The sequence below is a fragment of the Lissotriton vulgaris genome, chromosome 7, assembly GCF_964263255.1.
Source record: "Lissotriton vulgaris chromosome 7, aLisVul1.2, whole genome shotgun sequence".
Taxonomy (NCBI): Eukaryota; Metazoa; Chordata; class Amphibia; order Caudata; family Salamandridae; genus Lissotriton; species Lissotriton vulgaris.
This window is the reverse complement of record NC_141695.1, coordinates 1,715,838,596-1,715,865,981: the sequence shown is the minus strand read 5'-3', so window position 1 is coordinate 1,715,865,981 and position 27,386 is coordinate 1,715,838,596. Positions and strand designations below refer to the sequence as shown.

Below are 27,386 nucleotides of genomic sequence, written 5' to 3'. Positions count from 1 at the left end.
ATGGGCATATTAGGCTGCTGCCTATGGTGGGAGGAGTGTTGAGGCAGTATTGTGTGCCAAAACCTCATTTGTGGATAGAGGCAATACATTATTTGTTTGTCCAGATGTCAGCATCTTTCACCTCAGTGCTATCTTAGACAGACCCTCTACCTGAACCATCTCTCATTTTCTGCCTCATGTTGGCAACTGAGCGAAACGTGGATGTGGGTGTATGTGTGTGTGTGTACAGGCAGCATATTGTGTGCTCTGCATAATGTCATAGCAGTATGGTCACAATGCTCAAACTTTTGATGTGCGCCCATCAACTTCTGCACCTCTAAACCCCCTGCAAGTTATCTGCTACTGTAGCATGGAAGACAGGCAATTTATTTGGAGGACCACTGTTTTTTAAAGATAATCACACTCAGGAGATATGAGAAGCAACACCTAATACCATTGGATGATTTTATGGGTCACCAAGAGAATCCAGTTATAACCAAGAAAGGTTTCCAGGATGGAAGGACTTACTGAATTTTTGCACGTCATCATTATATGGCAAAAGTTATGCTTGTATTCTCTAGTGTGGTAATGTTACTACTAGTTAATTGAGATAACGGGGTGCACAACGTCAAGTTAGACAAGTTGTTCAAAAAGGTTTGATAGGTTTTTGGGTGCTCACGTAGGGTGGTGTTATCCGTCGAAAAAACACCGTCAAATATCAAGATTGTCGTGTATGCGGAGCCCCGCAAGAACATCCCCTGGTGGAGCACACCAATAGAGATCACACAAAGGTGCTTCTGTTTAAAGCAGTGACGCTTTATTGCTTCATTTATATGATGATTTTTAGGTTTGCACGGCTTCGATATTTAACAGCATATCGAGAATGTAATGATCCATTTACATGTGAACATTATGCTCCAATGCATTTCGGGCGTAGGCGCCCTTGGTCACGGAGAGCTAAAGGAGGAAGCAGACAAACAAGGTAGTGAGGGGAAGGCAAACATAAGGGCAGGCTAAAAAACGGGTCTACTAACGTGCTCTTAGATTTTGAATCACTGGGATTTAAGAGTGCGCAAGAGGGTATGGTAAAAGGCTAATTACCGGTGGTGAGCGTATATCGAGGGTCTCTGGTTGTTAAAAAGAGAATGGAGGCGTGCTCTGTGATATAAGGCTATATGGCTAGGTGCGCATCGGTAAGGTGCAGGGTCGGGGGGTGGTGGAGGTTTTACCGCCGGTGAGGTGAGGCTCTAGGCATGCACTGAAGTGCTTCTTACTTCACAGTAAAAATGCGATGTCCTCGGGTGTGGTCATCTGTGTTGCCGTCAAAGCCGCGTTTGAATCAATCGGCTGATATGGTGGAAGTTAACAGGGAAAACGGACTACCGTCCGAGAGTGTGGGGGCCATCTTGAAGTGGTGCAAAGCACTGTGGAGGTTAAGAGGTGATAACATGCGAGTGTGAACGGGTCGGGTTGGGGGAAAAAATAGGTAAGGGATACATATGGAAAGACAGGTAAAACAGGTAAACAACAATGAACAAATGTATAAACATTGATGAAAATATTAACACGAGTAAAAATTAGAATAAAAATTGGGAAATGAACGTGGTGAGAAAAGGAAATAAGGTGAGAATTGGGGTGATGTGAACACCAAGATAGAGAAACTGGAGGGACTGAGGAATGAGAGAGATGAATAATGAGAGTACATAGAGGTGAGGATAAGGTAAGGGAGGTAAATAACGTGGAACTAGTGTGTTAGCGTGAATGGAATAAGCATGGTGAAATAAAAGAGCGTGAAAGAAAATAGACAAAGGTAGACGTAGGGTGGGTACAGCGATAAAGAGAATGGAGAAGCAGCAACATTACAGTGATATATTATAGGTAACAGCTAAATTCTGTACGGTCATTGAGCCCGTGGGGCTTAAGAGTCTGCAAAAGATAAATCCATTCGAGTTCTCTCTTCAGTAATAGTTTAGTATTGTCTATGCCTTCTTTTCTAGATACGATCTCTAGGACCAGAAATTTAAGTTGAGCGATGGTATGGTGTGCTTCCGTGAAGTGAAGAGCAATGTTGGATTTTTCAGTCTTAAGTCTAATGTTAGACTTGTGCTCGTTCAAGCGAGTTTTGATTTTACGTTCGGTCTTCCCTATATATAATTTGCCACATGGGCATTTGAGGGCGTAGATCAGATTGGTGGAGTCACATGTGGCATCTACATGGAGCTTGATGTTGTGTCCTTTCATGGGGTGTTGTATTTGGTTGCCCCGAATTACATTGTTGCAGTGTCCACAGTTGAGACATGGTTGGGTGCCGCGGTGTCTTTTGGTAGGTGCGGTGGGTTTAGCCAATATTTCCTTGATGTTACGATTTCTTGTGTGCGCAAATATAGGAGGCTCATTGAAGATGCCTTGGAAATCCGGTTCGTTTTGTAGAATTGTGTGCTGTCCCCCAACCCGACCCGTTCACACTCGCATGTTATCACCTCTTAACCTCCACAGTGCTTTGCACCACTTCAAGATGGCCCCCACACTCTCGGACGGTAGTCCGTTTTCCCTGTTAACTTCCACCATATCAGCCGATTGATTCAAACGCGGCTTTGACGGCAACACAGATGACCACACCCGAGGACATCGCATTTTTACTGTGAAGTAAGAAGCACTTCAGTGCATGCCTAGAGCCTCACCTCACCGGCGGTAAAACCTCCACCACCCCCCGACCCTGCACCTTACCGATGCGCACCTAGCCATATAGCCTTATATCACAGAGCACGCCTCCATTCTCTTTTTAACAACCAGAGACCCTCGATATACGCTCACCACCGGTAATTAGCCTTTTACCATACCCTCTTGCGCACTCTTAAATCCCAGTGATTCAAAATCTAAGAGCACGTTAGTAGACCCGTTTTTTAGCCTGCCCTTATGTTTGCCTTCCCCTCACTACCTTGTTTGTCTGCTTCCTCCTTTAGCTCTCCGTGACCAAGGGCGCCTACGCCCGAAATGCATTGGAGCATAATGTTCACATGTAAATGGATCATTACATTCTCGATATGCTGTTAAATATCGAAGCCGTGCAAACCTAAAAATCATCATATAAATGAAGCAATAAAGCGTCACTGCTTTAAACAGAAGCACCTTTGTGTGATCTCTATTGGTGTGCTCCACCAGGGGATGTTCTTGCGGGGCTCCGCATACACGACAATCTTAATGTTACTACTAGAGAATAGTTGTAGTAAACAGGACAGGTCCAAAGAACAAACCTCACCTGGCTGTCATGTAACATGACTCAAACAGTAATTAAACCACATAAACTCAGATCCAATCGCTTGCCATGGCTACTAGCCATAGCGGTGAGACGCCACAGCCCCACTACAACAATAGTAATATATACAAAAGCAGACAACACCACCTTTGCTCCTACCCATCCACCGTAGACCTTGGTGAGGGGAATGAGAGCATATCTGCCTGCTTTACCTTCTGTTCTAATCGAACACTCAGCCACCTGATTCAACAAAGCAATGTTTTAATTGGATGTGTAGAGATCTGGGTATTACCTGTGAAAACCACAAGGTTTTGTGGCTATTGGACCTCTGGTTTTGTAACTCTGCTGCAGAGTACATATAGGGGCAAATATTAAGAACCAGTTCCTTTAAGCAGGAATTCACAAAGACTAGAGTCTTCCTCAAGAGGATCCTTGTTTAAACATAGTCTCCCAAACTCTGTGGGGTACACGCTGCATTTATTTCCATTACCAACTTTTTGGTGCCATGTGAAGATACATTGAATCCTGCAGAGTAGTTAGCATGATTGTACCTAGCCATAAGTATGATCTGGAAGCCATGCGTGTCTGTGACCAAGAGGACCATGAGAAAGAGGTGGAGCTTAAGACTGGCTCCGCGGACAGCTGCAGGACAGATACCATCTTTGCCTTGTTGAAGCTCCAGGAAGTTATTGAGACTCAGAGGGAGCAGTTACAGCAGATAAGACACCATTAATGGTACTTACTCTCATCAGTTTGTCATAGTGAAGGGTACAAAACATGATGTTGAGTTGAGTTTAGTTGGGTTCTTGTATAGCGTAGCTATCACCCTACGGGTATCTAACCTATGTACACATAGGTTACACAGTTACCTCCACACAGGCAGGTGCACATCTACCTGATATAAAGAAACTGTTTCTCTCCAAGATGTGAATTTCCTGTTCCGTCCACACTATCTCAAGCAGTTCATCTTACTTTTCATATATATTTTTTGTAACAACACATTTTTTGTCCACTTCTACCTTTCCAGGGCTCTGATCTGTAAGTCGAAAAAAAGACAATTATTGGCAAGTTCTTGGAATGAAGAGTTGGAGATGTCAGTCATGGTACAGCCAAAAGATTATACCATATTACAAGGTCCATATCTAGTGGAATCTGCAAAAGAGACAATAATTATAACTGGAGTCCAGAATCACCAGTCAGTGGAGCTGAAACAAGAGTTGAGAATGGGAGTTTTACTCAAAGAATGAGGTCTCCTCGCTCTTGAAAACTACTAGAAGGGTATCTGGGGAGGGATATCGCAACTTACGGTCGTAAACATTCTACAAAGCCACAATTAACAAGTACACAACACCAGATACTGAGTCTTTGAGTGGAACCTATCCTTTTCAACTCCTGTTCGACTTCCACTTAGCAGTGATGGGTCAAGTTACAAGTACGTCTCTATCGCTACTCTTTGTGCAGACCCGCCTTAGCCTCTTATGCATCTTCTCCCATTCTTACTGTTATAATCATTTGATTTTGTCCAACAGACACCTCCAACTCTTTATTTCAAGCACTAGAATCTAGACTTCTGAGTTAAGACCTCTCCTAGCATTGGTTGTTAATCGATTTACGAACAATCCAGAGCCCTGAAAAAGTACAAGTGGTTGAAATGGTAACTGCTAGGGAAAATTTTTACTTTTCAGGAAATTCACACTTTATACTGAAACTGTTTTTGTAGTCTGAGATTTAGGTTTGTGACTTGGTGTGTTAAACTAACTGGAATAGGGTTGAATTTATGGTTCACGAAAACACCTAGTGGGAGAAGGATATGTGTGGCTGTTGCAAACAGACAAATTACTAAACTCATGTAAACTTATGATGCAGAACTGCAATGCAGGTGGGCTGGTGGAATGATCACTGTTGCCAGACAACGCAACTACTCTTCCTTTCACAGAGAGTCCCAGTTATGGCCCCATTTAACATCAAGAAAGAGTTCAAGGTGATGCTGGTGGTCACCAGCAAGTCTAGCAGTGACTGCGGCTAGGCTGGGGACTAATTTAAATTGTATTTCTCAGAACAAAGCCATGAAGCAGCTACAGTTTTGGTAATTTCGCTTCTGCATTGCATGAAACGGGAAAAATGTGCCATGGAACACAAAACATTATGCCTGTTTCAATGTTTAGACTTTTAACCAAATGTTTCACTTGCCTATAACTAGGACAGGCGCATAGTACAAGTCCCTAAGCAACATGTAGCCATAAGGTTCTGTACTAACTTCTGGAGGCTGAACAGATTAAGGGTGAAGTCTACCCCATGCAAGGAATGGGTGAGGTATATGACAATCTGGGGCCTCCTCGTTCTTCTGAATGATGGATAAAGCAAATGGATATACCAGCAGATGAAGCTCACAGGCCACCCTTTGCTTGACCTCTGAGAATTCTGAATACAAGATCCTGCTATTTGGCATGATGAATGACAACTTTCCAGTGGCTAGTGGGTAGGTTGCAGATTAGCTTTCACTCTTTGTGTTGGCAAAGATGGACCCAATCCCCATATTCAGTGATGACTGGAGTGCATTGTGTTTCTTCTCAAGCAAATCTGAGAGGTAGCCTTGTGAAGCTGAGAATTACCAGTTAACCACAAGTGAAGTCACCTTTCTTATTCAAGTTGTGGGTTGCAACAACCTCAAGTAAAGGATGAAGTCACCACAGCTTAATTGATGCCCAGCAACCAGGTGGGGACTAAGACTTTGACATCTCAAGCCATTAAAGAAGGTTCCTCTACAATATTAAGCTAATTTGTAACCCCTTTGACAAGGTTGCAGGGACAAAAAGAATCCTAGGAAAGTAGAAGTAAGGAAGTGAGGAAGAATGACCTGTGCTTTAGGAGCTCTGGGAAACAAGAAACAGCTCTGTGTCACAATTCTGACCTTGACATTTCAGATTTGGGGATGTCTATTTTCATCCAGATTTATCCCTCCATGAGGGTAATGGGGCATTTCACAAGGTGGATGATGGAAAGCGAATGGTTGTGCTTGTTGGTGGTAACAGCCTCAAAGAAGCCGCTGCCTATCTCAAAGGGGCAGCTTTCATGGTTAAGCCTAACCAGGACTCCCTGCATTGGATTAATTTCATGGGAAACAGAGGTGGGAAATTCCCCCAGTGGTACATTGGGTGCATGAATGCCAGTGCTCGTATGTGCAGAATGGCGAATTTAGACCAAGCTAATATGAGTCTGATTTCTTCCACATTCCCCCTGCCCTGGCGGAGGTGGTATTACTCTACTGAAAAGGAGAAAATGTCTTTGTCTCTGTTCTGCATTCTCTGTCATGTATTTTCAGCTTGAGGAGCTCCTCTCTCTAAGTTTAGGTCATTTTGGGGTGTATGGAACACTCTAAAATGTCATCGATATGATGACGATTAAAAGCAGATGTTAACCCTTCGTAGACTCATGGCAGACCAACAACAGAGGGGTAACTAGATCACCCCCAGCTGGGAAGAGCTAGACAACTGTGGCTTGTTTTTAAGCTTTTCTTATAACAGAGCACCACGCGATATGATTTGCTGCATATGAATACAACATCCACTTGACTTAAAGATGCTTTGTTGTGAAGTGCTTGCCCATGAGTGACAGGGAAGTTGAGCACCTGGCTGTGATAAGTTCAGGTGTGAAATTCACTAAGTGTGACCCCTGTTTGTGCTTGTTGAGTGTGACGTCAGCGTGCCCAGTCACTTTCACACCCATGGAGGCGAGCGCCTTCCATCTTGGGGTGTGGGCTCTCCATTGCCGCTGACCCTAGCTGTCATTTTAGGTCTGAGACTCCTTGGCACCTGCAGAGGGGACATAATGAATGCAAGGTAAAAATGGGACAAGCAGACACTTTATGTCCTTCTCAGTGGAGATGAAGATACCCTTTACCAAGGAGTCGATTTAACGATAAAACATAGGTTTACCTGGCATGGGGGATATCACCCTTCTGCGTCAGATGAACTCTTGACGTTCCCCATAAAATTGTAGGGGCAGATTTACAAGAAACGGACGCATCTCTGCGTTAGAGCAGAGATGCGTCAGTTTCCCTGCGCCTGAGTGCAAAACCCTTGCGCCACCATGGATGTGCCGTATTTACAATTTGCCCGATGCGTCAGAAATTCTGATGCATCTATTGGCACAAAAGTCACGCATTGCTGGAGTTGTGTCGCAAGCACGACACAACTCCAGCAATGTATAGGGAGGTCTATACTTATTGTGCTTCGTCACTACTTACGCCTGCTTCAAGCAGGCGTACAGTTTTGACGTAGTGGTGTCCAGGAAGTGGCGCAGTGCAATCTTGTAGATTTCACTGTGTCAGTTCTACGAGGCTTTCCTGCGTGGGAACGCACACCCTGCATACATTATACCTGATGCAGGTATAATGTGGCGCAGTGCTTTACAATGTGACACATCTCCCAAGATGCTTGCTTGGCTTTCAGTGGGTTTAACTTGGACTGACTCTCTCTTTTATTTGGACCTCATGACCTGCGTATAGCCCAACCACACCAGTATGGACAACCACCTGAGAAGGCTTTTCATGTGACTGCTGAATTGAACTGGCTTATGGTAATAAAAGAGTCCTCGTAAGTTTGTGGTGTTTTTTTTGTTCGTCTTAATAACTGTATTGAATGCGATTTAGTGAAAAGCTAAAAACTTGTTTGCCTGTTGTTGTTTTGAAATGACTGTGTTTTTTTTACATTTCGAATTCTAGATTTGGCGAAACCAAGTGCTCTCAGCTACTGTTGGTTGGTCACTCATGTTTGTCCTCCTTGTTTTAGAGAATCCTTCTCTAAGGGCCCGATGTAGGTAATTAGTATTTACTGATTCGTAAATACCGAATTTTACCGATTCAGTATTTACAAATCAGTAAATGCTATGTAGGTATTTTTACCGAATCAATTTCCGAATTGGGAATATTCGGTAATTACCGAATCGGTATTTACCAATTCGGTAATTGCCATTGATTCCTTTTGGCCTTGAGGCCCATAGGAACCTATGGCAATTACTGAATCGGTAAATACCGATTCGGTAAAATTACCGAATTGACAAGGGGGACAGGGTGTCACTTTGACACCCTGTTGCATCCCTGATTCAGGCTTGTGTGCCATGTGACACACATACATGCCCTAACCTTGGCACAGGTGTACATGAACAGATGTGCATGTACACAGGAATTCGTTATTTACCATGCAATAGTATTACATGGTAAATAACGAATTCTTAGGGGCCTGTGGCACTGTTTGCAGTGCCACCTACCAGGGCCGGACTGGGAACAGAAACCGGCCCTGGCAAACTGCTCAGCTGGCCTCCCCTGGGGTCAGGGGGAGTGCAGCTGAGCAGTTTGCGACGGCCGGTTTCGGCCGATTTTGTTACTGGGGGCCGACATTGCCGACCCCCGGTAACAAAAACGGCCCCCCAGGGGCCCAAAACCGGCCCCCACCCTAGCGGCCTACTGGGGAAACGCCCGGTGCCCGCTATGGCCAGTCCGGCCCTGCCACCTACATATAGATTTACCGATTCGGTAAATTTACCGAATCAGTATTTTACAGAATCGGTAAATTTACTGATTCGGTAAATTTACCGATTCTGTAAAATGTAGGCCCCCTACATCTCAATCACCAAATACCGGTCGGTAACGGCCGAAATCGGCCGTTACCGACTGGTATTTGGTGACCTACATCTGGCCCTAAGATCTTGGGTACCTGATGAGCTCAGTAGAGGCCTCGGCAAGTGTTGCTCAGGTGCTTTTTGCCACAACTGTCCATTTGCCTCTTCAGTTCTTGATACCACTTGTTTATTTCTGATATCTCGTAGCTTCAGGCATCATAGTATTTATTTTTTGAGCTGTCTATCTGTATTTGTATATATTTATGTGTTGCTCATTGTCTGGAATTTACCTGCATTGATTTTATTCTACATGAACATGTAACACTTCGAGAGCTACTTTTGAACTTTTATTTACAGAGTGGAGTTGCAGCCTCAGTATTAATGTCCTTACTTGATCGGATGAATCAGCCAAAGGATCTGCTTTTTAGAACATTTTACTCTTACAAAATATAAAAAGGAAATCATTTGATTTCCATCTGTATTCATCTGTTTTTAATCTTAAATAGGGAAACTATATTAGTAAACAATGTTATTTTTCCATCTGCAAATCCCCTGCTGGAGACAGTCCTATGTACCATCCAGTACTGTGAAGCATTTGCCCCCAAATCCACCCCCTCCCTACTTGTGATCAACTTTATAAATAAATACATTGTTCACATCATTCCAGGGTCCCCAAGAACATCCCTGCGACTTCCACAACCACAAAACAGGTAGGGCAGTGGACAGCACTTTCCCACTGCCCTGATGGTTTTAATGGGGTTTCTTCTACCATCAATCAATCCTTAGCAAAGCAAAGCACATCATGGATTTCATGGGAGAGTGAGTTGTATGGGCTTGGAGTCCAAGGGGAGAACAAATAAGTGTTTAACCATTACAAAAATAAATTTTGGGGGGAACAGTAATTAGCACATTTGTGGGGAGAACTCTAATGAATAGAAATGTTTTTGTCACGATGAGTAAAAATTTGGACGAATGCATTGTGGGGCGGATTTATGAGAAATGGAGACATGGTGGTATTTTGTAATGAGGGAGCAGTTTGGAAATTAGTACAATTGTGAGGAGAACACATTAGTGGGAATTTATTATGTGATTAATTGTGGATTGATCCACATTGAGCAGAATTGTTGGAATATGCATGACACGTGTTGTGATGGACCCATAGTGTGCAGAATTGCACAGTGGTTCTTAATGAGCAGAGTTGTGAGTGTATCTAGTAGCGGAAGTTGTTGGAAAAGTGATTACTAAATTGTGCGGACCATAGTATGATGAGAGATATGTCTCTCGAATGTGTGTTATATTATGGTCTCTCTGAAATGTGATTGTAAATTGCACAACATTTAAGAAATTGACTTTTAATGAACGACCCACAAATGTCTCTTAACATCTTATTTTATCTGCATGATAGCTACTTGAAAATGAAGAAAGTGACTTTTAAAACTCCACTTTTCAAACTATTTATACTAAAATAATTTGTCAGGGAAAACAGCAACTTCCCCCTCTTCCAACTAACTCCAAAACTATTTAGCCTGAATTTGTGAACATTTAAGATTAATAGTATGCTAATTTTTCACCGTTCACTGATAACCTCATAACTGAGGTGAGACATTAAGATCTGTGTTAAGTTTACTTGTTAATTTCTTTGTAACTTTTAATCCCCCTTAACAAATGCTTATGAAAATTAAAACAATATAACGTATTTCTAAGAGACTTTGGTACGCTAACTTTTTTGAATAAGAAGGAAGGAGTAGAATGTCTAGAAAGCATCTTTTTGTTCAAAAGATAAATAGAGATTTGATTCTTTTGAGGAAAGGTACTGAAAACAAACCCACGGTGTGCCTGTTCAAAACATGCATTGAATTAATAAGCTCAAAGAGATCCCTAAAACAAATTGCCTACTAAGTTGAATTAATTTGTCTGCAGAGGGCCAAACTTGATGCAATCTTTTAGAACATACCACAGTATACACTGTGCATGGGTTCATTGAGGTCAGGTGATGTGAACCAAACTTTATCATGTGATTTCACCATGAGAGGTTTCAAAGTACCCCCTCTCAACTGGGCAATATGGTGATACTTCTGTGGGTTTACCTAGACCTCATGGTTTTATGCAGTGTTTTTTGAGTCTTATGAAAGGGTATCTGCATATAATGTTTCATAGTTTTAAAGTTTTTATTTCTGCATATATCTCCCTATTTCTTTTTCTTTGTAAGTAAGGTTGTTTAGATGTCTGTATTTCTGTATATATATCTTTCCATCTACCTACCTTCCTGTCACCTAGCTATACATATGACATATTCCTGTAGTATTGACCAGTAATAATTTCTCTCTTAATAAAGTTGGGCCATTACACAATTCTGTTCTGTATTCCATTGTCAGTAGCCAAGAGCCCTACATGTTCCAGTCAGGTGTGCAATTGCGGGGGATGTTGCAAGAGTTGGTGGGCCTTAGAAACGTGGTCCTAGCATCATCATGGAAGTTACAGGTATATGGTGACTGAGTTTAGGCTCATGGGAATGTGAAGTGCCTAAAACACTTGCAGGTGCTTCCTCCTCACCTTGCAATTTTTCCACCAGTATTTGCTTTTTAGTTTGGCAGCGCTGCTCTCGAATTGCGAGGCCCCGTCCCGCAGAGCGTCAGCCCGGTCATCCAGTTCCGAGAGTTTTGCGTCTCTCTCCAGGACTTTCTCCAGATTTACTTGAAGAATACCCTTCACCTAGAGGCGGATAAAAACAGTAAAGATGAGAAAGAATGGGAGACACATTGGGTGCCTAGGAGGAGGTAGGGAAATGAAGACAACATAATATTTAAAAAGAAATATGGTTTTGATAATATACCAGGGTGCCCATTTTTAACATTTCTTTGACTGAAGGCCAATAGGAGAACCCCGTGCTGTTTTTATTGTGGGACACTTACCTCTTCCACCTGGGCCTGTGTTTGCTGCAGTCGTCTGTTGCTGGACAGGTTGGGAGGGCCAGGTGGGGGACCTGAGGGGGCTTCGGGACCTCCGGGTGCTGGGGCGGCGGCAGGGGGATCAGACCTGGGGATACACAATAGATTCAGAAATAAACAGGTTGCAGCGAGAACAGTTAATGTGGTCAACCTGCTCTTTGTCCCTAAGAATCAGCTGGATGCTGCCTGGTCATTGATGTTGCAAAAGAGATCACCCCCTTATTGGCAGTCACGCACAGGGTGCTAGAAACATCCCTTTGGAAGCAGGCAAGAGAAAGATACAAGGCAAGACAACGCAGGGAACTATCGCAACCCTTCTTTGTATCTGAGGCGCAAGAGTCCTTCTGGGTGATTTTTGCCAAGATTCTCCTTCCCTCCCATTTGGTCTCACAGGTTTGCTAAGAGAGCAGAAGAGAAATGGGCCAATCACATAAGCATGACAGTATGGGGTTCCCTTGCTGGCCACAGATGGGTAAATTGATCAAGAATCTGTGAATAAAAGGGACTAATCCTATATCTCATTATGTTTTCTAAAAGCTAGTTTCAACTGGAATTCTTAAGCAGTCCCACTGCCTTTCTTACCTTTTTGGGAATTTTAAGAAAATAGTTTGACCTTGCTATTGCTGAAAAAAACCTTGTAAATTAGACCTGCCTTTAAAAAACACAGTTCCGATAATCGGCCCGCTTGGATGGAGGTCCCTGACCGTAGCCCTATAGGGGTTAAGGTCCTTAGGTCCACCGTGGGCCAAAAAGGGGTCTCCCTGATTCATCGTCCCTGGTCGTTAACTCTTTGCACTCCCTGGGAGGCCTGGTTGGGTCCCTGAAGGATGGGAAAGGGAGCGAAGCACTTATGGCACTGCAGGAGTTGGCCATCTCCTCCCGAATGCGCATGATCCAAGTTAATGTTCTTCATACGACTTACCTGATGCCAAAACGGCTGCGGAAGGCTGGCAAACTCCCAGCACGCGCATGCCTTCGCTGCGGTGCTGATATCGCGGATTCCTATCATGTGATTTGGTTGTGCCATGTAATACAACGATATTGGGCCCAACTTCTGGGGGTCTTGTCAGGTGTGCTGGGGAGACCGATAGACCTCAGATCGCGGTTCTGGGTCTACTGGAAGAGATGGGGGGAGGAGATCTGAGAGATGAACCTTGATGGGGAAGCATGAGATTGCCCAGAACTGGATTTCAAAGAATGCCCCTGATGGGGAACATCCTTTACAACAGAACTATTACAACACAGTACCGTTACCACGCAGGTTTTACAACGAAAGTCGTAACAACGGCTTGCGCTGGAGGGCGCTGTAGGATAGGGAATAGTTTAATTTACTATCCAAAACCTTCCCTACTATCCACGGGGACTGGAGGTGGAATAGTAAATTAAACTATTCACTATCCAGCGCCCCCCCCAATGCAAGTTGTTGTAACGACTTGCATTGTAAAACCTGCGTGGTAACGGTACGCGTGGTAATACCACACGTTGTACCGTCATACATCTCCCCTGATCTGCAGAATGCAATGGATTGGTGTTCCAAGATGGAGGTGTCAGTATATGCAGCACGTGGCTGCACTGAAAAACATTGCAAAATATGTGGAATATGGTGGGATCATTTTGGGAAACCGATGTGAATCCTTCTATTGTTTTGTGACTGGGGGGTCATCGTTGTTTGCATTATTTGGCTATGTTTATTTAACTTGATTACCGGTATGTTTTATAGTCCTAAAAATCGATACAAATACTTTATCAAAAACAGTAAACATGTTTGAGGGGATGAGTGGTCATGGGCGGGGTGGAGCTTGGAGAAGGAGGCATGGCTCTGGGGCCCATTACAACCAACATAGCCATTGGAGCAAAGAACAGATTTTGGGCCATATTATCAAGAATGGCGATAACATTATCGCAGCTTTAGCGGCAGGAAACTGACGCTAAAGCGGCGATAAGAGGCTTGATAATATGCCCTTGTGAATTCCCATAGAAGCCAGATTCACATCAGAACCTGGGCTTCTATGGGAACTCACAAGGGCATATTATCAAGCCCCTAATCGCCGCTTTAGTGGCAGTTTCCTGTTGCTAAAGCAGAGATAATGTTATCGCCGTTCTTGATAATATGGCCCGCAGTCTTTATGTTGGGCCCTACTGTAGCATTCTTTGCTAATGACCCCCCAAACTGAAAGAAAAGCATCCTGTTATGACTCTGGGTCATGTGGCCGGACACAGAACACACACGCAAGCGCTCTCTCTGTCTTTCTCTGTCTCTCTCTGTCTCTTTCTCTCTCTCTCTCTCTCTCTCTCTCTCTCTCTCTCTTTCTCTATCTCTCTCTATCTCCCTCTCTCTCTCTCTCTCTCTCAATTTCCAGCTCACCCTGTGTTCACCGTGTGATATTGGCTCTTCACTGGGAGACCCTGTCAGGTGCTATGGTGTTGCTTGACATAGGGTGGCACTGTGTGAGTTGGCAGGTTTGTCTTGGATGTAATGTTGTAATGATCCCTTCAGCAGAAACTCAAGCATGTGGATTACAAAAGCTTGCATTTGCAGAAAAAGTGATCAAGGGTGATATTGAAAACCTATAATGGGAATCCGGTACCATAGGCCCGCTATGTCGATAACCAATTGCTCCACATTTAAAAAGTCGTGAGTGTCCCGAAACCATATGTGTATCTCCAGGTAGAGGAGCTTATAAAGTTGCCTCCCTCCTTCTATTTGCTGCTTCCTTAATATGGAGAGCGGTTCTCTTTGTGGCAATGCACATTCTGTAGCAATAACCAAATAACTTTTCTATATAGTGCTTGCTGCTGCATTGTTGCCGCTCCAAACTTGTGACTGCAGATCACACCAGATTCCCAGGGAGCAAGTTGGCAGATTGTGTACACTCTGAATGCATAGGCATAGATACCAATAGTGCAGCAGGTGCAGTGGCACCGAGGCCAGGGGCCCTCTTCAAACTAATCAGTAGCTGTTTTAACTACCGAATTGGTGGATGAGGAGGAGGACGAGAAGGAACCATTACCTTGCTTGCATAAGGGCCCATTTTGCCCTTGCTATGCCACTGTCTGAGTGCAATGTGTTGTATTTGTTAGAGTTTGGTTGTAGGCGGCTCCAGGCGGGAGGCTCGAGTCGAGGCTGTCCTAGTGTTTGGAGTTTTGGGAGCTGGCTTGTGTATAGTGTCTGACCCAAATAGAGGCAGATGTTATCTGAATTATGATGGAAACAGATTTTAAAACGTTCAAAACAAATCAAAGTGCTTTACTTGGTGATGCTCAAATGATAAATATTTGAGAAACCTGATTCCCACACATTAATTTTGGAGTATACTTTTATCAATAAAACAGTATGTTTGTACAAATTTAGTAGCCAGTTCAATGGGAATTGTGCTTCCTGTAAATGACAGTTTGTTACCACACTATGCTTTTGTAGTACATAAGCAACTGCGTGTTCCAAAATTCACCACAAGCTACATACTATACCCATACCACTCTCCTGCAGAATGGGCGTGGCCCCTTTGCTACACTTGTTCTTATTGTGATGCTTGAAATGTTCACAATCCCTATGACTTCAATGATGTAACACTGATGACAGCACCCCCACACTGAAAATTGTTCCAGCACCACTGCATTGTCGTATGCTGCAGCTGCCCAAAAACACACATTTTTTAGTAAATCCTAGACTGGGAGACCTTGAACTGGGCTGCAGGAGGCCTCAGTGGGAACCTGTTGAAACTGCACTAAAACCAGGAGGATGGCTGATGTCAGAAGGCTCCTCCCCAGAGCTGACATCACTCGAGGGTGCCGAAGTGGCAGACGGTGGCCTTAAAGGACCCGTTCCTTTCCAATCTTAGATTTACAGTTTCAGCTCTAGGGGCTGGAAATGTGAAATACTAGTTATGTAGCACATGAATGGTGGAGTAGGGGTTTGCAGTGCGGACGAGGGGCTTTTCTGCTCCCATCCCTATGCCTGAGTCCTCCCCACTGCAGTCCTGCACTAAGCTATTCACTGCTTCCCCCTGTCAAACCTATTCTTCTCCTTGCCGCTTATATCCTGCCTACACCCTCCCCGGCACCCCCACCCCCACCCCAGGTCAGTGCTTTAAATCGGCGGGTACTGTCCGGTACACAGTACCGGCAGTTTTTAGGTCTCGCCTGAGCCAATGCGCTTGCGCATTGCTCCGGCGAGATTATAGTAACCGGAAAAGAAAAGTCTACCAAAACGGCTGCGGATCGCATACAGTTCATGTGATCTATGCGCGTGCACAGAGCCAGCCACATAACACACCACCATTTGTGCCCCCCCCGCATCAGACTTGAAAGGAAGCCGTTCGAACACCACCATTTGTCTGAGCCTCGGCATAAGACCTCAAAGGAAGCCGCTCCCCCGCTCACCCGCCCCCCATCAGATTTCATAGAAATGCACTCCCGCGCCACGCAAAGCCGAGAGCTTTTTTTTCTTTTTAGCTTCAGTCTCTGTGCTGCTGAAGCACTCTCCGCCCCCCGCCCCCACACTTTTTCTCTCCTTCATCCTGAATAGCATATTACTTTTTTGCATTTCGCACGAAGGTTTCTGATTTTCAAACATGCCAACACCACAGTAATCTTGGGTGTGGGCACAATATTCTTACATCGCTTTCCGATGCGTTTTTTCGTGTGCATTGCTTTATCCATTAATCTCTTTTTCATGCCCTGTACTTTGCCTGGGAGCCATGCCGACTGTGGAAGCCTCGCTGCATCAGGCCGTTTCCTACATTCCTGAAGTTCCATCACACACAGGATAACTAGCTGATAGCGATACCTTCCGAGGGATGAACGCCCCATTGAGTCTCTCTTCCCACGTTCTGTTCAGTGCACGCTCTTCACTTGTTTAAGCTTTTCGTCCTCACTCGTGTTGTTTACTGATGAACGTGCACTTTGCTCCAGCAGACAGCATGCATGTATCGTGTGTGGGTGCGGTCCTCCCTGTTTTGTGACATTTCACGCTGGACTAGTTGCTTCCATAGTTGCCTTGACAATTGCACACCTGTTGTTGCCCGTACGCACTTAGCTTGTGGTACACACAAAGCCGTCTGACTAGAATACGCTTAACCTGGTGTACTGCACATCACTCAGGGACACCACCACATTACTCAGGGACACCACCACATCACGCAGGAACACCACCACATCACTCAGGAACACCACCACATTACTTTGGGACACCACCACATCACTCAGGGGCACCACTCAGGGGCACCACCACATCACTCAGGGACACCACCACATCACTCAGGGACACCACCACATCACTCAGGGACACCACCACATCACTCAGGAACACCACCACATCACTCAGGAACACCACCACATTACTTTGGGACACCACCACATCACTCAGGGGCACCACTCAGGGGCACCACCACATCACTCAGGGACACCACCACATCACTCAGGGACACCACCACATCACTCAGGGACACCACCACATCACTCAGGGACACCACCACATCACTCAGGGGCACCACCACATCACTCAAGGGCACCACCACATCACTCGGGGACACCACCACATCACTCAGGAACACCACCACATCACTCAGGGGCACCACCACATCACTCAGGGGCACCACCACATCACTCAGGGGCACCACTCAGGGACACCACCACATCACTCAGGAACACCACCACATCACTCAGGAACACCACAACATCACTCAGGGGCACCACCACATCACTCAGGGACACCACCACATCACTCAGGAACACCACAACATCACTCAGGAACACCACCACATCACTCAGGAACACCACCACATCACTCAGGGGCACCACCACATCACTCAGGGACACCACCACATCACTCAGGAACACCACCACATCACTCAGGGACACCACCACATCACTCAGGGGCACCACCAAATCAATCAGGGACACCACCACATCACTCAGGGACACCACCACATCACTCTGGGACACCACCACATCACTCTGGGACACCACCACATCACTCAGGAACACCACCACATCACTAAGGGACACCACCACATCACTCAGGAACACCGCCACATCACTCAGGAACACCACCACATCACTCAGGGACACCACCACATCACTCGGGGACACCACCACATCACTCGGGGACACCACCACATCACTCGGGACACCACCACATCACTCGGGAACACCACTTCATCAAACAAGGACACCACCACATCACTCGGGGACACCACCACATTACTCTGGGACACCACCACATCACTCTGGAACACCACCACATCACTCTAGGACACCACCACATCACTCTGGGACACCACCATATCACTCTAATACACCACAACATCACTCTAATACACCACCACCTCACTCAGCCCAACCACATCATCACTCAGCACCACAACAGCACTGTCCTTGCTTGCTACCAACAAGCATTGCCATAGCCAATAGGACTCGCATTAAGAAAGTGTAAGCTATTGCCTTTGTGAATAACATTGCTATTAATTTATATATAGGCTTTCCTGTTTTCAGTTTCTATTTTTGGTAAATTCTGGTGGTGTTTTTTCAGTGTTTTCAATATCTTATAAAACAGTTGTTATCAGTGGTTACACATTTTCGCGCCACTAAAAACAACAGAAAAGGTGTTTTTCCGGTGTTTATGGAACGTTTTGCTTTTATTAGTGCTTGCTTTCTGCACTGAAAGAACATGGTATATAGGCAGTGTACTTATAGTGTATTTAAGGACCAAATAGATTTTTGCAAATTAATCTTATTGTAGTACACCATACAATACTTCTTCCGTGAGTCTTTGGGTCATATGCGCTCACTCTTTTCTTCCCATGTAAACTTCTGTGAAAATGCCCTCTTAGCATTCATAGCCCCTTGGGCTGAGAACCATCAGCTAATGGACACAGTTGGGATGATTCTTTCTTTGATGCCACAAAGCACAAAAAGATAAATATTTGCATTTTAGTTCCGGTGCATAAGAAAACAGTGCACCAGAATGGACTAAAAAGTCAATAGCATCCCTCGTTAACTCTGAAGATTGTAAAGATGCTTTCAGCATACCATCTAACAAGTGGCAAGGATCTCCTACAGGGAATCACTCAACTCGGGTATCAATTTTGACAGGTCATCACACAACTTTTTTATTTATATACGTAGCTGAATCACTGCAAATACAAACAATATCACTCCAATCTTTGTTGAACTTGGAAAGAACATTTTTTGCAGAGCATTACAAGTGACACTGCGTTTAATGTTTTCCAAAAGTCCGGTGTCATATTTTCACCACTATCCCAGACGCTTGGTGATATATAAACTTGTTACTATACCTTGCATTGAATGTTTAAAGCCTGAGGTGTTGGAAATTCACCTAATATCAATACGGACCCACTAGAATGATGTATTAAGGGTTTTTACCCATTCTTTGTGGGTAAATGTGATGACACATATTAGGAAAGATTTTTATGAAACCAGCCATTTTACCTATCAGTGAAAGAATCAAATGAAGCCAAAATATCAAATTGAGTTTGATATTTCCTGATTCTCTACAGTTTATAAAATAATTAAACTAGACCTAAAACATGAAACTAAATCCTGCATCTTTAGACCAAAGGCCACAAAACTGAAAAAAGTAAAAGGAAGAAGAAACAATATTTTAGTGGCATCCCTAAAGAACAAAACTCAAGCAGAATAATGTTAGCCAGTCTTTCTTACTGCTAGCTTGTATAACAAAGTTACATTGTATTGAATCCTTCAGGAAGAAAACAATGACTCATTCACTCTCTTTTTCCTTTCTTTGAATGGCATTTAGTTTGTCGTTGTGCAGGTGTTTTTTCAGTGTTTATATGTTTTCACCTGTGAGGGCTATTTTTCTTTCAATGGGGTTTTATCAGTTATTATAGGTTTAAACCTAAAACCCCACAGCCTATTTATATAGTTTCAAAGCCAACACATATTTAAAAAAATGGTCATTTACAATACCAATAGCTGACACTTTCCTAATGCGAGACCTATTGCATTGCAAATGCTTGTTTATTTTGAGAGGGAGAGTACCGGCCCTTCTCAAGAGAAATGCAATACTTTTAATTGGAGAGTACCGGCACTTCTCAGAAACAAGCAGGTACTCTGTTACAGAGTACCTGCACTTCTATTTTTCCATTTGAAGCACAGCCCCCAGTGTCGTAGCAAGGGGGTGGTACACCCTAGACAGCATGCGTTTTACGGGCGGTGCCCCCTATAACTGCATCTGTTGCTGGGTTGCCCTCGAAAAAATTGCCAGCACCCCACCTCCCACTCTTACACACGACCGCAGGGCAACAAATGCAGGGGCCGCCATGGGCGGCCTTAGGTCTAACTACGCCACTGCACCCCCAGCATGCATTTAGAATTTTCTCAATGCAGGTGGTAAATGTGTGCATAAGGCAACATTGAGGAATTTCACTCAGTAATTCTGTGCATATATTACCCACTCCATTTCAGTTTAATTCATAATTTTACAGAACAGGTGAAGTGATACCACAAGGTAACAGTAATTATGTGTGTGAAGTTTGCACCTCGCCAGTACTGTGCCACTCATAATCAGACCCTAAGTGTGGATTAGCATCTGCACAGGGATGCCCTTGAATCTGCACCTACCATGCCCACCACAGAATGCTCCACAAGCATTGCGGGGCACGGGTAGCACTAGAGGCAGTATGCGCACCCGCATTGGACTTTGCACATGCAAATTTCCATTGTGAATCCATGCATGCACTAAATGAACACTTTTTTCATCTGAAAAGAGTTTGTAAATATTGGCTGTAGAGCTTTCTGTTTTCCTTATATTTCACTTTGTATTCTGGAGGACAGCACCCATGCATTCTCAGGGGCGAGCTTGGTCAGTAAGATTTGGAGGGGGATGGGGGGCAGGGGGGCGGTGAGCTTCAGATTTTCCAATGATGGTGCTAGCATATAATGTTAAAATACATTATACGACAAGCGGGCGCATGAGAGGGCTAAAGGGGCAATGGGAAGGGAGATGAGGATTGGTAGGGGTACAAAGTGAGAGAAAACACATTATTTTGTAAAATAACCAACATGTCCTTGTGTAACGCAACTGGTGCTCATGTGAAGCACTCCAATACCTTCGGGTCCAGTTTGTATTTATTAGGGGGGGTGCAATACCCCAAACACCCCACTGAAGGTAGACCCTTGTGTATTCTAATCACGTAGTTGGCTGGACGTCTTGTTGCTAATTTTTCAGGGGCCGATTCACTGACCTAACTTAAGACAAAATCCTAAACGTACTACTCTTGGTATTCACAGAAGTTAGGATTTTGTCTTAAGTTAGTTCTGTGAATCAGGCCCTCAGATTTTCTCTGGGATGCACTTCCCACTTTCGTAGTTTATGGGTTTACCTAAGTAATTTCTAAATAAATGTCTTCTATAGTGCCACAATGATTTATCATGTGATTGACATACTTTGCAAAGCCCGCCATTTTGAGACATCTCTCCGCCTACGATGCATCTAACGCTTTGCAGACAGAGCGATTAGCTGAGTGGACACCATGTTGTTTTCCTCCAGCTTGGCAAAGATTTTTACTTTCCTAAATCAATCTCAAAGCAGTGATTTGTTTTTGAAAAACAAAATAATGCAAAGGCCCTGGTAGGAGAGCTCAGCCTCCTTCTGCTTCAGGGACATTAATCAATTTCCATGCCTGGAACCAGCACCCCGCCCTAGGCGGATCAATCTTTTCCAACAGGGTTTTCAACAACCTTCGACCAGACTCAAACTTACTCCTCCCTCTAGGCATCGCTGATTAAAAATTGTAGACAGAAGCACATTAATAAATCAGGAATGTATGTCATAGTCCACTAGCAGCAAAAGCTAGCCAAAGCTCCATGTAGCCTTAGTTGCAAAAGATCTACGAATCACGTGGCTTCCAGAATGGTAAATGTGATTGCCAGCTCAATGTGGCCAATGGCTACAAAGCTGGACAGAACCCTATATTTTTGCCTGCTGTTTGGTGCACAAGAACTTTCAAAACGCAACATTTTTATATATTATTTCCAGTTTATTGTTTTCTTTATTAGCTAAAAGAGAATAGAAGCTGTTTGGTATCCATCACATTTTGGGAAACACCAGTTACCTCCCAGCACTCCAGCTGCATCGCACAGGGTTAAACATGTCAGTTGTTATTGAACATTTTGAGAGACATTTAAAGTGAATCTTCCTTCCGATTGTGGAATTTTCTAAGCTTTTGATTGAAGTCTTTCATTTAAAAAGTGTACATTATGATAAAAAAATGTGCGCAATCACAGATTATGTGTGTGTTTTGATTCTGCATTGGATACTATCTTGGAAGGCGTCAGGGACACTGTTGGTAAGTAGGACCAATGCTTATTTTATTCTCTAAATTACAATTTCTATATTCTGCCATGTTGTCTTCTCGCCCTATAATTAATATTGTTTTGTCAAAATTCGGCAATATCAATTCCCCTTCTTTTACGACTCCTTATGAAGAGCACTCACTCTGAGGTAGGTGCCAGCTGACTGCCACGCTTTACAGTTAAAATATTTAAAAAAAACTTTAACTATGGGTTCTCCTTGAGCTTTAATGTGTGGTTATACATCAGTAAATCGATAGCTGAGCTGTTGTCAAGTAAGCACCTCCCCTCCCGCCATTTTAGCAGCACACTGTTCTCTGCACTCCCATGGGATTCAGTCAAGGGCACAGGGACATGGAGACCCGACGCCATCTTTGAAAGGTGTCCTGTGCATACCAATATCAAACATCATCAAAGCCAGTCGAGCGGCAGGGACATCTCTTCATCCAAGGCGCCGGCGCTCTGAGTCTGGCGGGGAAGAAGAATGGCTTTATGATCCATTTCTCTCTTTTGCCGCAGTGATCACAGCGGCATTGATCTTCAGGCAGTCAAAGAAATATATGTTCTTCTTTAATAACCCAGCACTTTCTGGAGTTACTGACATAAAAATCCGGTCTAGTTGTTCCCTTGAGATGGGTCTAGTGGTTGAGGTGTAGTTTATTGATACATTTATATGGGCTCTAGTGACTGACTATTGTTTATTGATGTTTAGTATTTGAGTAGGGGTCTATTATATGTGTTCTAGTGGTTGAGATGTTGTTTATTAATGCATTTTGTGTTAGAGTAGTAGTCTGGGGATGTGCTCTGTGACTGGCTTAGATGTAGTCTAGTGGTTGAGGTGTGGCTGGAGATACATTTAGATGTAGTCTAGTGGTCCAGATGTGGTTTAGTGATACTTGTATATGTGTTCTAGTGGTGAGATGTTGTTTATTAATGCATTTAGTGTTTGAGTAGGGGTCTAAGGATTTCTTTAGTTATACATTTAGATGTAGTCTAGTGGTTGAAGTGTGGTCTAGAGATACATTTAGATGTGATCTAGTGGTCCTGATGTGGTTTAGCGTTTAAGATGTGGTCTAGTGATGTGCCTATTTTTGTAGATGTGGACTTGTGGTTGACATGTGGTCTAGAGATGCATTTAGATGTGGTTAAGTGAATGAGATGCGGTTTAGTGATACATTAAAGTGTGGTCTAGTGGGAGAGGCGTGGTTTAGTGATGTGGTTTACTGTTTGATTGGTGGTTTAGTAATGTATCTACTGATACTTTTAGATGTGGCCCAGTAGTAGAGATGTTGTCTAATGATATATTTACATATGGTCTAATGGGTGTGATGTGGTCTACTGATACATTTAGATGTGGTCCAGTGGATGAAATGTGGTCTAGGTATCCATGTAGATGTGGTCTAGAAACGCCTTGCAGTGATTCATTTAGATGTGGTCTAGTTTTTGAGATGTGGTCTGATGCATTACTTTGAGATGTGGTCCAGTAGATCAAGTGTGGCTAGTAAATGAAATATTGACCTCTTCAGGTGGCGCCGGGAAACCCTTGGGTAGCTGAGCGCCTTATCAAATTAAAATAACATAACATAACATAACATACATTTAGATGTGGTCTTGTGTTGGAAAAATGGTCTAGTTATGCAGTCCAGTGTTTGAAATGTGTTCTAGTGATGTGTCTAGTGATACAATTAGATGTAGTCTACTGAATGAGATATGGACTAGTGGTTCATATGTGGTGCAGTGATACATTTACACATGGTCTAGTGGTTGAAATGTGGTTTAGAGTTGTGTTTTTGTGGTACATTTAGTTGTGGCCTAGTGATTGAGATGTGGTCTAGGGATGTGTTTGAGATGGGATTTAGTGATCTGCCTAGGAAACATTTAGATATACTCTTGAGATGAGATGGGGTCTGGTGAATGAGATGTGTGTAGTGATACTCCTACGTGTGGTTAAGTGGTTGAAATGAGGGCTAGGGTTGTGTTCTTGAGATACATTTTGAATTAGTGTAGTAGTTCATATATGGTTCAGTAATGATTTGTTTAGATGTGTTCTAGCAGTAAAATTGATATGTACGGTAGTGGTTATATTAAGATGAGGGCAAAGATTTTTATTTTTGCCTGTGAAGTTGTATAACTTTCCATCAGTGAAGATGGATGAAGTTTACTAGTCTGCGGCCCACACGCTTAAATACTATCCAGCCGCAGGCTATCCCACTACGAACTTGGGACAGTGGCTGGAAATATATGGCAAGTAAAGGAGACCTGCTTGGTGGCAGGGTATGTGGGCCACCAGGATGAAAAACAAAATAATAGGGAATGTTCAGTGTGAGGACGAGACACCAAGGAAGGGACTTTGCCTTGGACTCAGGTGGGGGGGTTCATGTTGTAGGAGAATTTTGCAGGAGAGCCAGGTAATTTGAAGAGGTAGGAGCTCTGTACATGCAGATGCTCCTTGTAGCCCCACATGGTACCCAGAAAATGTTTTTCTCCTCTGCCAAATCTATCCTTTAAAAAGGAGTACACTTCACAAGTGTTGCACTTTGTGAGTAGTCCTGCTTCGCAATTTTGCATAATTTGCATACTCCTAGATTTGGTATAGTGCCTGATTTGTCATATGGGGTAGAGTTTGAAATGTGGGTTTGTGGCCCGATGGACCTGTTGTCTAGTCACTATGTAGAGACATTTGCTAGCACTTATGTTAAAATGTCATGCAGATAATAACATGTGCTACAGTGATTTAGTTGATGTGCTCTAATGGCTAGCTTGAGATGTTGTGCTCTTAAGATGTCCTATAGTGGATCTATTGATTATATTAATATGTAGTCTAAAGGTTTCAGTAAGATGTGCTTTGTTGTAATTTGTCATGTGTGATGCGTCTAGTGGTTCAGTGGAAATGAGGGGTAGGAATTGAAATGCTGTGCACCAGTTTAGCTGAGATGTGATCAAGTTTGTTTCTGATATTTACTCTAGATGCTTAAATATCCTTGAGTGGTTAAAGTTAAAATGTTGTTTGGGATTGGCATGTTGCCTCGTGGCTATGCTGAAATGTGCTCTAGTGTCTATGTTCAGGTTTGATCTAGTCTTCAGGTTGAAATGTGGCATAGTAGTTATTTTGAGATGTAGTGAAGTGAACATGTTGTTGATTGTGGAACCATGAGACAAGGGTTCTAACCCCAAAGTATCTACTTGACCAAATTGTGAGATCATGGGTTAAATAAATCAAGCTCCCCTATCTCCAGGACCCTAATCTTTTGTACGATTTGGAAATAGTAAAAACAGGGTTTACCCAGTACTAACTGATAAATATAAATTAGCTGGACATCAACAAAGTGACCATTTGAGAGTATGACCATACTGCATGTTTGCAAACATTTTAAAAGAAATGATGAAGGTTTCCAAAATTCTTTTGTCAATTGGTTTTGTCAATTTGTGGATGATCTGATCAATTTCCAGGGAAGAGGAAAAGGTACAAAATCAGCTCTAACTGAGTAGGTGGATGATGCATCCCCATCATAGTTGGCTCCAGCCAAAACTTGACTTACCTCTTGACTGCTGCCCTTACGTGGTAGTTTTGGTCAGATTAACATCTTTATCTTGCCATTGGGAACTGAAGAACAGAGTCTTCCACTGGCTCGCCCTGAGGGAACTGAAGAACAGAGTCTTCCACTGGCTCGCCCTGAATGGCAAATTTTCCATTACCCAGTATGATGACATCCAATTAGTAAGGAGAATTAGATGGATTGGCCAAACCTCTAAAACCCTTGAAGGGGATGGTGTGACTATAAATTGTAGGTGTCCTGGCTTGGCACACCAGTTGATTAAAACTGGCCGCGGGTTTGGTGAGTCCGGTTCCGTTATCAGCATTGCTCCGCTTGGGTTTTTTTATAGACCAATTCCTCCCAGACAGTTGAGTAGAGGAAGGCTTGTGAGCCATCAATCAAACATGTAAGAGATTATGCTGTACACATGAGTAACAGATTTTTGCTGCTATCAGGTCTGGATAATAATGATTTACTCTCTTCTAGTGTCACAAAATATGACAGAATTAGACCGCTACTTCCATTGTTCTTGAACTTAGCCCCTCGTGCACCACCCCAAATTGCAAGTGGGCATTATAGCTTCAAGTCTGTGACACTGAACCGGGTTACAGGCCAAGGATAACAACGTGGTGGACAATGTTTTGGGGCACTAAAAACCCTGTACCATGGGAACGTAGCGGCCGGTGAAGTTGCATTGATGAACACATAGTGGTTGAGGCTTGCCCCAAATTGATGCCGTTAAAGGAGATTGTGAAAATGGCACAAGATTACTTGTACTGCCTTTGAGCCGTTATTTAGCTGCCCTCTGGAGTCTCAAGTGGTAAATATCGACGACTGTGTCACTAAATTCAATTCGACCTTATCGGTTGCGGTTGATGAAATTGCCCCACTTCTACCTGTATCCTCCGCAAGATCTCGCCCCTCTGCTCCTTGGTTCTCAGCTGCTTTACGTAAAGAAAAAAGTCACTGCAAAAAATTAGAACGCTGCTGGAGACGGACATATGATGCTGAGGCTAAAACTATTTACAGAACGGCCCTTAAGAAATTCATCAAATTAAAAAAATCTGCCATGAGAGAGTTCTTTGTCTCCCAAATAAAAACTGCAGACAATTCAGCAAAGACACTGTTTAAAATTGTTAAAGATTTTGTTAAACCTCCTGCTATGACTTCTAACAATTTATCCAACCAGTCTCTTTGCAACAGACTATCAGATTTCTTTCAAGAAAAAATTGAAAAAATTGCATCCTCCTTTCCTCCACCTGTCCCTCCCATCTCCTTGGCTTCGACCACCCATGATACCGCTCCTACATTAGACGCATTCAAAGATCTCACTCCTAACCTTGCACTTAAATTATTTTCACAGTGCAAATCGGGCTCCCCGTTAGACCCAGTCCCCCCAAAAATCATGAGTGAACTGTCCACCCTATTGCTGGATCCACTCACTACCATCTGGAATGCATCCTTACGATTAGGCCAATTCCCCTCTGCGTGGAAGGAGGCCCTTCTTGTGCCCATCCTAAAGAAGGCAGATGCTGACCCCATGCAATTCAGTAACTACCGGCCCATTTCCCTTCTTCCAAAACCCGCGAAGGTTTTGGAGAAGGCAGTCCAACTACAACTTGCAGAGTATTTAGAGACCAACTCTCTGCTACATGACTCCCAGTCCGGCTTCCGTGCTGGTTTCAGTACGGAGACCGCTTTACTAGAGGTTTTGGA

The 27,386-nt window shown here is 43.7% G+C and overlaps 1 protein-coding gene across 1 annotated transcript in view; it reads right to left on the bottom strand.

The window, feature by feature from the left end:
- The window catches only part of LOC147706388 (vesicle-associated membrane protein 1-like), a 75,740-nt gene that overhangs the window by 7,973 nt on the left and 40,381 nt on the right, over positions 1 to 27,386 (bottom strand). Inside the window, exons 2-3 of the mRNA XM_086932884.1 lie at positions 11,767 to 11,890; positions 11,408 to 11,566 (exon numbers count right to left, since the gene is read on the bottom strand). Of these exons, the coding sequence (XP_086789010.1) occupies positions 11,408 to 11,566; positions 11,767 to 11,890 (283 nt within the window). The remainder of the gene's footprint in view (positions 1 to 11,407; positions 11,567 to 11,766; positions 11,891 to 27,386) is intronic.